Genomic DNA, 13,311 nt, shown 5'->3' with positions numbered 1-13,311 from the left:
TAAAATGATCTGATCCTGATCTTGCTTTTGAATATATAATTACTGCAAAAAGTCATATTTTGTATGAAATTAAAATGTATCCATTTAAAAGCTAAAGTGAATCTCTTTGGCTTTAGGTGTGTGAAAGGTAACCTTGGCTCTTGACGCTTCTGCCTTTTTACTTGATTTGAAGGTCATTGTATGTGCTCATCAGTATGTGAATTAAGTGTGAATGTATCTGGTGTTTCCCTGATCTCTGTGATAATGGGTGCTGTAGTTCTGCTGATTGTTTTAGAGCTGCTGAGAGATTCAGCTGCAACTGCTCACATCCGTTGCATACTGTGTTTAAGCTCGTGATCTGAGTGTTTTGTCTTCACCTGTAATAACGGCCTCCTAAATCTGTATAAAACTACAGTGATTCACTGCTTTAGTCAGTCTTGATGACTGCAGCGCCACACAGTACCATCTCAATCAAGAATCTGCTGAAGATTCACTCAGTCTCCTGATCTTTACTCTTTCAGTTTCTTACACCTTTAACTGGATATTGCAGGGATTTTGTTCTCAAAATGTTCAACATCACTAGAATCATAACACTAATATAACATATACTTCTTTTTATCTGATAAATGTACTTCTAGAGTTAAAGTTTCTAATAAACTGATTATTGTACCATTTATTTATTAACTGTTCATGGGAAGATGAGGAGTAACAACTGAATATACTGTCATGTTTTTTGCCAATTAAAGAAACTGAAACGGTAAAAATCAATGAACCATATTCCATTATACTGCAAAAACTGTATTTTAAATAAAATTGCTCATATAAAAAAACATTACCACTGGAATCCATAAGATCAAATACAGACATATTATCCTTCCAATCCAGTCCTTACAAAGGATTTGTTCATTTTCAGTGTGTATCTGTTATTGATGAAAATTATGCTTGTAAATCAGTTTCCAATAACTTAAAGATGAGAGCTTAATATGACGCTTGTTTATATTATAATCATATTTTAGCTCATATTATATACCAATGTTACTAAAGAAAATCTGAGGAAATGTAAATCACATTTTATTAATATCCAGAAAAAAATCAATTTAACTAGTTTAATTCAAGATTTTCATTTTAAAATCTATGCCAATGTAATCCTTTACAGACGTGGATCTTTCATGAAATCCACTGTAATAAAGCTGAAATTTGACTTATTGCCTTTATTGTTCTGGGAGAAACTGAGATGGAAAAAGATCAATACATTTTTCAAAAGGGTTGAGTTTATTAAATTAAAGTTAAATCTCTCTGCAACCACAAATTTAATTTGGGTATACAAATTCTTTATGAGTTTGAAATATTTAAATTTCTTTGTAGTCCTGTAATTTGAAGATCAAGATCCTAGAGTTTATCCCGAGAATAACAGTTAGTTACTAATGAATTAAAAGCACTTTACTTAGGATAATTAAATATAAATAAAAAATTTAGTGTGCAGACAAGACATTTATTTTGGTCCGGAGTTGTGACGTCATACGGCTGCGCCGCCGGACTGCGTCTTTGATTAGGTTGACAAAAAGGTGTGTGCTTTTAATCATTTTATACAGTTTATTTAGAGAATTGTATATAAACTGTGAAATGACTGTAACACTGCTTACCTAATGTGTGAGTAAACGCGTGAATGACAGAAAAAGGGCGTCTCTTTTCGCCCCTTATATCGTTTATCATAAACACAAATGCAGTCGTGATGGAAAAACGCATCTTTTCGAATCTCCGAGTCAAATGAATCAATTGCATCGTGAAATGATTCAGTGATTCGAATCGCTCGCACACTGACGACACCTGCTGCTCAAAACACAAACACAAACACAAACCTGTAATCGCAACTTTTCCAAACAAACTTAAACTGTTTTAATTAAAGTGTAATCTAATAAATATAAATACCATCAGTAAATGCCATTTTGAATATGAACTTAATATATCATTTGCGTCCTCTTATTAATTTGCACTAAAAACATTTTGTTATAATTATAGGTTTTTAGAGATTTATTTTTCTTTGTTAATTGTTCTCATCTTAAACAGGACATAGTGCCCAAATACTCAAAAATATCCTGCTGAATCAACCGAGATCCTCGTGACACCCTATTATAAAGATGGCGTTTATTAAGGAGGAGAGTGAAGACTTGAAGATTGAAGAAACATTCGAACATGAAGATACTGAGGAACAAACAGGTTGGTTTTCATTCTCTAAGCTGAACTCACTCATTTGATCCTCATTAAATGTCTGGCTCTACTGAGATGAATGATATTGAAGAAAGTATTTTATCAGAGTAGCAAGATTGTGTTCGGCTTTAACTTTTTCTTCCATGTTGTATTTTTGGGTAAGAATAAGAAGCACTTCATCCGGTGCTTAGTGTCTTTCATTCCAACATAAGAAAACATTTCTGAAATCTGCATCTGAAATAGCATTTAGATGTATTAATGTATCTCAGAGGGGACATGGATGCATTTAAACTGCTGTTACAGATTTGTTTTGTTTTTAACATAAAATGCTGAATACTGATATTTGAAATAATTTAAGACATCAACCGAGTCGTTCAAAAAGCGGATTCATTCAATAAATTAACACTGTCCATTGCTCAGAGACGCAAAACAGTGCTGTGACAGTGCTGTGACCTTGTTTGGAACTATTTTTGTTGGCAAAATTGAGCAAAAGCAAGCAATGTTATGTCTAAAATGTAAGTCACTTATTGCTTTACTGAACTTGAATGTTTATTAAATGTGTTATCCTGCTGACATCTGCAGAAAAACGCTACTCTATGTGTGACAGATTGAGTTAACTGTATTAAATTATATTAAAAAAAGCATACAGAAGCATTTTGGCTATCTACAGTTTAGATTGCCTGGAATTTTGAGTTTTAATAGACTAATAAATCAAGGTATAATAATAAAAACACACAATGGCCCCGGTCTACGTATTTTATTAAACAGTATAGGCTCAATAAAATTGGTGTAAGGTGCAGAACAAGTCAGCCTACAAGTTGGCCTACACAAGCATGCGTAATTGTAAAAAATAAATTATTGTGTAGTAAGAAAATGAGGAATGTAAAAGAAAAAAGGAATGACTCTACATTTTACGATATATGCTACATTTAAAGAACTACTTTACATTTAAACAAATTCGCATACCAACTTCTGACGATCAACTGGCAAACAAAACCTCTAGCGAATCCTTTGCGCTCTCCACACGTTTTGGTGTGCAAACTGCATCTTTAATGTCAATGTTGTGAGCACGGGCGTTCTCAATACTTGAGAGCTAAACTCGACAGTCTTTCTTGTGACATTGTGCTCCGGAGAAATGTCTTGATCAATTTCAACTTCGAGAACGATCTTTCAGCAGTTGCAACCGTTACAGGTAAAGTCAGGAACAACTTGAGAGCTGTTGCAACATCGGGGACACTGGGCAGAATAGAGTGGTGTTTAATAAACAACAGCTGCGCAAGATCTGCAACGGAGCCACGTTCAATCTCCTGTATTTCGGGCTTCAGCGCATTTCTGAACAATAACAATTGCATGGCAAAGTTTAAAACAGGTCATTGTCAGAGAAGCGCAGCAGCAGACCAGGGTTCAAAAACCCAAAACGTGTTGCCACTTCATTCATTCCACAGAACCTGCGTTGCAGTTGTCCTGTACGTGTGTCAATCGTTGCGCAAAAAACTGACACCCTAAAATACTCCTTGGCGTTTTGCAGACGCTGGTCTTCACATAATTCATCAAAGTGTGTTTTAATGCGCCTTGCGCGCTTGTGAGTAAATGAAGACCTAATGCCCCATGATTCTGCCAAAACTGTGGCTTGTAGGCTCTCAAACTCCCCTCTTAGTTTGGTGAGTGTGTCTATTGCATTCCCTAGGAGTTTGCTGGCCAGCATGATGTCAATGTTTTTGTCTTGGAGAGCACGCGAGGCAACGTTTACGGTCTCCAAAATTTTGCCCTGCATTACTGTCATTAGGACAAAATCGAAACTTTCCACTGCTTTTTTCAAACCCAGAGCTTCTGTGCGCTCATCAGGTTTCTTGGAGAGAAGAATGATTTTACTGAGCGCTTGTAAAACATCCACATAGCGAAATCGCAAGGCTTCGATTGCATCATTTCTGGATGCCCAACGCGTAGGACATAGTCGCTTCAATGTGCGCTGGCCAGATGACCCAGAGAGATGTCCCTCTAACAGTTCCCACCTCTTTATGCTCCCACTAAAGAAGACAAAGTTTTTGTATGGTGTCATAATATTCACGCACCTCTGCAACATTCTGGCAGGTGTCGTTAAGAACCAGATTCAAGTTGTGGGAGGCGCAGTGGATGTAAATTGCTTGGGCTTCCCTTGCAAGAATGCATTTCTGAACTCCAGAATATGGTCCACCCATTGCACTTGCACCCTCATATCCCGGACCTCGGCACCTGTTTATAGATATGCCTTCAGCCTCTAAAAGCTTAACTATTTCTTTTTCTAGCCCCAAAGCACTTTGGTCATGTACTGCAAGGAAACCCAAAAAGCTCTCATTAATTTTCGTCTCATTTGATCCTTAACGATGGTGACGTATCTGAACACTTGGCTCAGCTGATCTTCTTTGGAGATGTCTTGTGTTGTGTCCATTATAACAGAGTAAAAGTCAGCTTCTTTTATTACGTTTACAATTCAGCGCTTCACTTTTTGAGCGAACATAGTTATGATTTTGTTTTGAATGCGTGGACTGAGATAGTTTATCTTGCTTTTCCTTTCAAGCAGCCTTTGCAGTACCGGGTCATATCACGTAAGAAGTTCAATGAGCGACAAAGAAAATCCGTTGTTTGATTCTCTCTCCAAAAAGCTAGCAAGGCTCGCAGTAAACTCGATCCATTTTGGGCAAGTAACAAAGCCATCTACGAGAAATTTTACTACCCTTTTTAGATGTTCTGTAGTAAAATTCTGCAGAGAAGCATCTATTCTTTACATCACGGGGGAATGGTCCCTCAGGCTGGCACGGGCCATTTCTTAGAAAGCATCGTTTAATTTCATCATCAGCGATATCGACTGGGTAATTTGCCCTGTCTGATGGATACTGCGAGCAGGGTACTGGAGTGGATGCTGAAGTGCAGGTGTTATCGCTGACAGTTTGGCTGGGACCGGGGTTGCTACATTCTAGGACTGGTGATAGTGGGGGAGTACTGAGTTTTGATTTTGAACTACTAGGTGGAAGAAGGTCGATGCATGGTGATACTTCAGGCTCAGTCTCAGAGTTTGCTGGTTTGAGAGTGCTGCCATTTTCTGAGAGTGATTCTAAGTTGGTTTCCCTGTTGCTGGGCAGGGTCAAAGAAGCATGACAGTCCAGGAGCTGATCATTACTAGCTGCGCTGACGGCCGATGGGGTAACTACAGGGCGAAATTAGCGTTTTGTAATAAATAAATAGATATAAATAAATAAATGCCTCGGCAAAGATCAAGAGACTGCAAATTTGATTTGATCTGTTTATTTGTCTGTTTAGCTAACGGCACACTCCTACTAACGGTAACACTTACCTAGCACATCAAGATGTGTGGGGCTGTCTACGGGTGATGAAAGAATAGTGACATTGTTTTCGTAAATTTAGCACTATTTTCTATGCTCTTCTGTTTAATCAGCCTTTTTTGGGCTCCACTTAAATATTTCCTTTTCATTTTCAGCGAATTAATCTTTAGTCAAGTGAAGCGTAAAGCGTTAGCCTAGCCTGTTTTTTTTTTTAATAACAGTGGGGGATGGGTGCTCGCACACGGACCAACAGGTAAATACATGAGGTTAAGCGTAATGCTAATCTAAAAATGTGCTTTATCTGGTAACATCTAAATTAATCTTATTTTAAAAAGGTGTTTTAAAAAATGTTATTTAACATTATAAATAGGTTTTGCCATTAAAACTATACTCCTCCCTCGTTCTAGCCTATGTGGTTTGTGAACGCCTTTTAGAAGGGCCTGCGGCAGGGCCCTCCAAAGAGGCGGGGCCCCCACGCATCGCGGGGGCTGCGGGGGTGTCCCGTACGCAACTGAGCCTACTTGATAATGTCAGATTGCACATCTTTACAACAACACTTACCATATTATCGCAGAAGATATACTGTATATCGCACACCCCAGGCTCAACTTGAGTGGAAAATGAATCATCCGCAGTTGTGTGTGCACTTGTTTGCACATCAGCAAAGGTATTTTTAGGAGACTAACTTGCAAGCGCCAGCACACTGATTCATCAAATCTGCTTTCCTGCAGTCCGTGTTCTTCTGACTATTTTGTAGTAAGTAACGAATATGCTTCGGGGAAGATCGTGGAAACATTTTAATCAAAAATTGTCATATTGCACACCCATAACTACTAAGTATAATCACACACACAATGAAATCACTTCACACTACTAAGCAGTATATTTTGCACTGTACAGCCCCAAAGGGTGTTTTTTACACTACCACTGAGAAATTTTAAAGAAGTCCACTTCCAGAACAACAATTTACAGATAATGTACTTACCCCCTTGTCATCCATGATGTTCATGTCTTTCTTCAATCATAAAGAAATAATGTTTTTTGAGGAAAACATTTCAGGATTTTTTTCCCAAATCGATCCCAAATAGGGTTGTAAATGATCCCAGCTGAGGAAGAAGAATCTTATCTAGCGAAACAATCGGTTATTTTCATTTAAAAAAATACAGCTTAAATACTTTTTAATCTCAAACGCTCGTCTTGCCTTTCTCTCCCTGAACTCTGTGTATTCTGACTCAAGACAGTTAGGGTATGTCGAAAAACTTCAATTGTATTTTCTCCCTCAACTTCAAAAATCATTTCAAAATCATCCTACATCGCTGCAGACGTTCCGACCCAGTCTTTGCAAAGTGAACATGCAAAGAAGATCAAACAAAATAGGTAAAACAGTGATATATAAACCGGTCATGAACCGGAAAAAAACAGAGGTCAGGAAGAGCAAGACAGGGCGAGCGTTAGACATAAAGTATATAAACTGTATTATTTTTAATGAAAATAACCGATCGTTTCACTAGATAAGACCCTTCTTCCTCGACTGGGATTGTTTACAACCGCATTTGGGATCGTTTGAAGCCGTATTTAAACTGCATTTTGGAAGTTCAAAATCGGGGCATCATATCAGTCCATTATATGGAGAAAAATCCTGAAATAAAACCTCAAAAAACATAATTTCTTTACGACTGAAGAAAGAAAGACATGAACATCTTGGATGACAAGGGGGTGAGTACATTATCTGTAAATCTTTGTTCTGGAAGTGGACTTCTTCAACCAAAGCATGTTATAGACTTTTTATTAAGACACTAAAGAATCATTTCAACTTAAAATTTGGCATCTGATGACCCCTTTAAGTTGTGCAGTGTTTTCAGGTTAAAATATAAACCTGAGTATCTTCTGCATAACAGTGAAAATAAATGATGTCCCTCAGGGTGAACATGCAGTATATAAGGAGGGAAGGAGAGGACCTAATACCGCGCCCTGCGGCACTCCATACTTTGTGTAAATAAAGAGACGTCTCATCAAACAAGAGTAACAGTGGTCAGATCGATAGAACCTAAACCATGCTAATGCTTGTGCACAAGTGTCAGCATAATAATCAGAGAATGTTGTGGTCTATGTTGATGTAATGGCATCATGTTTTGATGTTAAACTAAACGTTACATGCACTTCAGAGTTGTGAACCATTAGGTGTAGGAAATGTCTGTAGTGCCCCATTTTGATTGAAGTACTAAGGTCAGTGTTACCCATAGTCACCAAACTCTGTACATATACTGTTCTTATCAAGACAGACATCTTTCAACATTACAGTTATCAGCTTCACCTGACGGACGTTCGTAAATGGATTTTGTGAATAGCGTATGCACTCCTTCTAGGGGATTCATGTGATTGTCATCAAACTTGGTCACCACAATGCCAAGATATTTGAAGATGATGGGTTTTTGATGTTTGATATGTTGATACATTTATAGTGAAAAATTAGTTTTGCTGTATGACTGGTCAAAGAGGCTGAACATGGTCACAGTGCCACCAACTGGCAGCAGAAACTGTGTCTTGTAAAACAGACTTTGCCTTCTGAGGGTCCGGCTGCCATCAGCTGGCAGCAAGAAGTGTAGCACAAACTTTATTTACTCACTTTAATGCATGTGCCCCCCATTTGTGACAGTGGCCCATAGTGCTAGAGCCCGTCATCTCAGCTGACAGCTGTATTGTTGGTTTTGATGTTTTAAATGTCTAAATGTTTTATATGGAGTTAGAATTGTTGCATAATTCCAAATAAATACATTATGATCCACAAATAAATGTAAAGCGATTGACAAAAACAAAGCATATTCACAAAATAAATAGAATGAGATCCACAAATAAATCTTAGAGTTCCACAAACATGAATTATATTCACAATAATGAATCCATCTCTGATAATCCCGGGTTGCTGTGGTCACGGAGGTTTGTTTATGCAATAAACTCGTGGCCACGAGAAAAATATGTCGTTCCCTCAACATAAGAAGTCGTGGCATAAGTATGTCGTTACCTCGACAAAACGTTCTCGTGGCCACGATGTAATATCACGTTCCCACGAATTAATATCTCGTGGCTGTGTTATATTATCACGTTCCCATGAGTTTATATGTCGTGGCCACGACAAAACTAAGTGAACCGAAGACCTCCCCTCCCTGTCACCGTACAATACTAGTTTGCTAAACACACTCACGGTCAAAACACGCATCGACTCAGTGATACATGAAACACTGATTACATTACACATAACATTACTTGTTTTATTTTAGATATTATTACAATAATGCTGTGATGAGCACCACTGTCCTGGTCGTCCATTTTGAAGAGACTGGTTAATTGTCCTGAATTACGGCTGGTCCCGCACTGATTGTAAGGCAAAACGTGATTGGTTGGAGCGAGAACATGCAACGATTGGTCAGCCCCACGTGGCCGGTATCTGATTGGCTTAAGTAGAAGGTGGGTGGAGTCCATCCATTTGTGGATCAGTGTGCGTCTTGAAGCTTGAAATGTTTCAAAATCCACAAATACGCGCTGCGATCCACAAATGCACAGTACGCGATTCACAAATAAATGCTGGGCAAAAGTTGTGTTTGTAAAATAAAAAAATATATTTGTGAGTATGTTTTTTATTTGCAATTCTAATTTTTTTTCTTGTGAATATAATTCATGTTTGTGGAACTCTAAGATTTATTTGTGGATCTCATTCTATTTATTTTGTGAATATGCTTTGTTTTTGTCAATCGCTTTACATTTATTTGTGGATCATAATGTATTTATTTGGAATTATGCAACAATTCTAACTCCATAGTTTTAATGCCCATTGCTTTATGCCATTAAACTGGGCTTAACATGTATTTGTTTTTTTTTGCCTTAGATCTGATGGCGCTGAAAGAGGAGAGTCAAGATCTGAATGAAAAACATGATTTTAGAGCTGGAGAAACATCTTTTTGTTGTTCACAGACTAAAATGACTTCCTCTCAAAAAAGAGCTCAGAAGACTAGATCTAGAAGTCATTTCACCTGCCAACAGTGTGGAAAGAGTTTCCCAAGAAAAGACAATCTAAAGATTCACATGAGGATTCACACTGGAGAGAAGCCTTACACCTGCCAACAGTGTGGAAAGAGCTTCCCACGAAAAGATAATCTGAAGATTCACATGAGAATTCACACCGGAGAGAAACCATTTGTATGTGGTCATTGTGGAAAGAGTTTCCCACATAAAGCAACTTTTCATACGCACATAAGAATTCACACTGGAGAGAAGCCATACACCTGCAAACTGTGTGGAAAAACTGCGAACCGAAAGGGAAATCTGACGGCTCACATGAGAGTTCACACTGGAGAGAAACCTTTCACATGTGATCAGTGTGGAAAGTGTTTTGTACGTAAGGAAGGCCTTAGTAAGCACGTGGAGCTTCACTCAAGAGAGACCTGTTTTATATGCCCTCAGTGTGGAAGTACATTCACACACAGGAAACACTTCAAGAGACACGTAATGACTCACATCGGACAGGAGCCTTTTATGTGTCATCACTGTGGAAAGACTTTCACAAGAAAAACAAACCTCAAGACTCATATGAGAATTCACATGTGAAAAATGCGAAAAGAGTTTAAGACGTAACTTTGGTGAGAGTTTCATATATCAAATAGATCTGAAGTGTTACTTGCAAACTCAGTCTGGCAAGAAATTGCAGTGTTCTGAGTGTGATAAGAAAATGGAGCAATTTCAGAGTTCACCTGTGCACTGGGGAAAGTAAGGTACACCTGTGCGTCCTTGCAAAGACTGTAATAAATTCACTTTAAACAACTTAGTCCATATAAGTCCTAAATATGATAAATGACTAGGGAAAGTTTTGATCTTTTCAGGGTTTTTTAAAATATTTGAAGCAAAAAACAGATTTTTGTTTGGCTGGAGATTGTCATGGTAACTGATTTACAAGCAGCCATTATATAAACTTGTTTTTATTTAATCTTTACTTTCTTTATATTATTGGTATTATTGGATTTTTTTAAAGTGTTCATCAGATACTAAGTTCACTTTTACATGTTGTTTGAACATTAATGTGTGTTGTCAGTGTATGTACAAATCCCTTTTTCAAATCGAGCCGTTCTCAAATGCCTGTTGTTGTGGCATCACATGACAGAGGCTGCTCCCACAATAGTTGATTGACATGAGCGTTTTACCTCAGACCAGCTGTATCGATGCCTCCATTGTTTTGATGCTGGAGCAGGGATGTAATAAGACAAGAATATCTCTGATTGAGTGATTGAGGTGTTGTGTTACTGGATGTAATAATGAACATAGTGGTCGTCATTTACTCCCGACATCTGAGCTGCTGAAGATGCAGTGGATTACGTTTGTTTGTGAAGGGAATGCGCCTCCCGATCTACAAATATCCGTCTATGTTCACACAAATCATTCATGATCCAGCTTCACTTACAGCAGAAGTGAGTATAAGTGGTTTTTATGAATCGCTTCATCTTCTTTAGGTGTTTTATGGCGGTTTGACAAACCAGCTTAAATGGTGCATTTACTGCCGCCAACTGTGAAATGTTGACTGGAAAATAATAATAATAATAATAAATAAATAAATAAACCTTTGACACTAGCCTATATTCTGTGGAACAATCCTGTTTCTCTTTGGAACAACAATAAATATCTAAATATACTTAGTACTGACAAGTCATTCATTCTTACATGCCTTAATGAATCTATAAGTTTAATTCTTTCTCTGTTATACTTTGTACAGTGAATTCCCTTTCCCTGTGAACAGTGAGTAATTAAGGAATGCGTGCTCTATTCTGAGTCTGGTTACTATAGAGTCTTCCTTTCTGCTTCCGTGACTTTTTCTCTCAACCCCAACTTTATTCTGAATATTGTATAGGTGTTTGTCTCATTATTCCATTTCTCTTGCCATATCCTGTTTAGAGCAGATGTTATTATTCCTTTAACTTCCATTTTACTCAGTGGGACACTGATCACCTCCTCTTTTTCACGGTCCAGAAGCGTCGAGTAGTTGTGTGAAATAACTTCTGCTGTAGCCTGTATGAATGGCAATGCCCATAACACGAGATGGTTGTGATTTATTAATGAACAATTCATCATAGATGTTTCATCAAAACATTAAACACAGTTTCCAATAATTAATCGGGTATGACGAAATGAGGAAAAATGTTGTTGTGATATTCCGACGGGTTTAGTAGTAGCTTGTGATGACAATTAACTATGAAACGATAATCGATAAGTGGATTATTATTTGAATATACTCTATCAATTAATTGAGCAAAGGCAACTAAAAAGTAAGGATTCACATATTACTTTTAAGTCATTTTGATATTGCTCAGACTATCTGTTAATTAATGTTAAAATGCCACTATTTACTGATACATACAGAAGATAGTTCTTGCAAGGTTGTATTTTGGTACTTTCATGATGTTTTTTAAACTTCTTATTCCAAGGTGCATATTACATTATTTTAACACCTGAATAAAACGTCCCCTGAAAGTTGCAGTTTGGTCTGGTTTCATTTTCGTAGCAGAAAAACATGATATTTACTTTTTTTTTTATTACTTAAAGAAAATGTACCAGGTTGTATTTTTACAGCATTTCTGAAACATTTTTTTTTGGTTACATTATTTTTTATTTTTACAACATTACCTAATTGCAACCAAAATACAACATTGTGAAAAGTGATCAAAGCGTCTTGTGTTTGCTGGGCTCCTGTCTGTTCACACATACAGCCTACATCTCTTCTTGTTTTTGGAAGAGGGCCTTCGCTCTCAGCTGTATTTTAATCATTTGAATAAATCTGACTTAACATGTTTCTGTATTGTCGTTTATTTACATTACATTAAAAACTAATTACAGTAGTCAGATTAGAATAATTACAATTGCAGTAAAATTAATAGAAATTATATAATAATTACTTTAAAGTTAATCTATCAAATTCAAAACAACAATTATACATACTATTATACAACTATTATACATTAAAAAAAGTGCATATGAAGTAATTCATTCATTCCTGCCTGTTGAAATACTCCAATAATGCAGCTCGCTGAACAGGGGTCTGTGTGTTTGACTGCAGCATGGACATATGATCCCCAGTGAAACCGTCTCCATGTTCCTCACAGATATTGTGAAGCACACAAGGTCCAGGTTGCAGTCGTTTCGCTTTAGGAGACGGCGCCATCGTCCCTTCAGCCTCCCAAAGCTCATCTCCACTACAGAGCTTGCGCTGCTTGACCTGTACCTGTAGGTGTGTTGTTGGGGGTCGGTCTGCCGCGTCTGAGAAGGGATTCATTAGCCAGCTCTGCAGGGGGTAAGCAGGGTCTCCAATTAGGTACTGTCCAACATCACAGCCAGCAATGTTCACCTTGTTTTGACCAGAAGATGTCCATCACTTTACCTTTCCCACAAATGTGATTGCTTGAGCAATGCAGGAACAATGGTTTCCCAGCAGTGGCGCTCAAGGTTCTGCCCACGCAACAGCCACATGTTTGGCCCTGATCCACAGAGCGAGCGGTTAAAAAAACAGAACAGTTGCACAAAAATATACAAATTAGTTTCAGTGCAGTCATCATCAATAAGTGTCACCTTTATTTCTACAGCAAATCATACATCAAAATCAAACATTACAGTAATATTAAATCTGTAAATTAACTAAACTGCATAGACTACTTAAATTTAAAATGCTTCGAGGTCTTTCTGAAAAACTGGTGAGGTACACAGTTCTGCTCCCCGCCGGTGGTAACACGAGCCGGTTCTGAACGGTTCCAGCTGTGGCTCCAGCACC

General features: G+C 37.7%; 1 protein-coding gene across 1 annotated transcript; it reads left to right on the top strand.

Moving 5' to 3' along the window:
* The first annotated feature begins 1,508 nt into the window (after nt 1–1,508).
* Nucleotides 1,509–11,131, top strand: LOC127171055 (gastrula zinc finger protein XlCGF7.1). Its single transcript, XM_051119478.1, has 3 exons — nt 1,509–1,544; nt 2,047–2,196; nt 9,391–11,131. The coding sequence occupies exons 2-3, from the start codon at nt 2,118–2,120 to the stop codon at nt 10,107–10,109; spliced, it is 798 nt and encodes a 265-aa protein (XP_050975435.1). The 5' UTR covers nt 1,509–1,544; nt 2,047–2,117; the 3' UTR covers nt 10,110–11,131.
* The last annotated feature ends 2,180 nt before the right edge of the window (nt 11,132–13,311 follow it).

The sequence above is a fragment of the Labeo rohita genome, chromosome 9 (genome assembly GCF_022985175.1).
Source record: "Labeo rohita strain BAU-BD-2019 chromosome 9, IGBB_LRoh.1.0, whole genome shotgun sequence".
NCBI lineage: Eukaryota > Metazoa > Chordata > Actinopteri > Cypriniformes > Cyprinidae > Labeo > Labeo rohita.
This window is presented reverse-complemented; position numbering and strand designations above follow the sequence as displayed.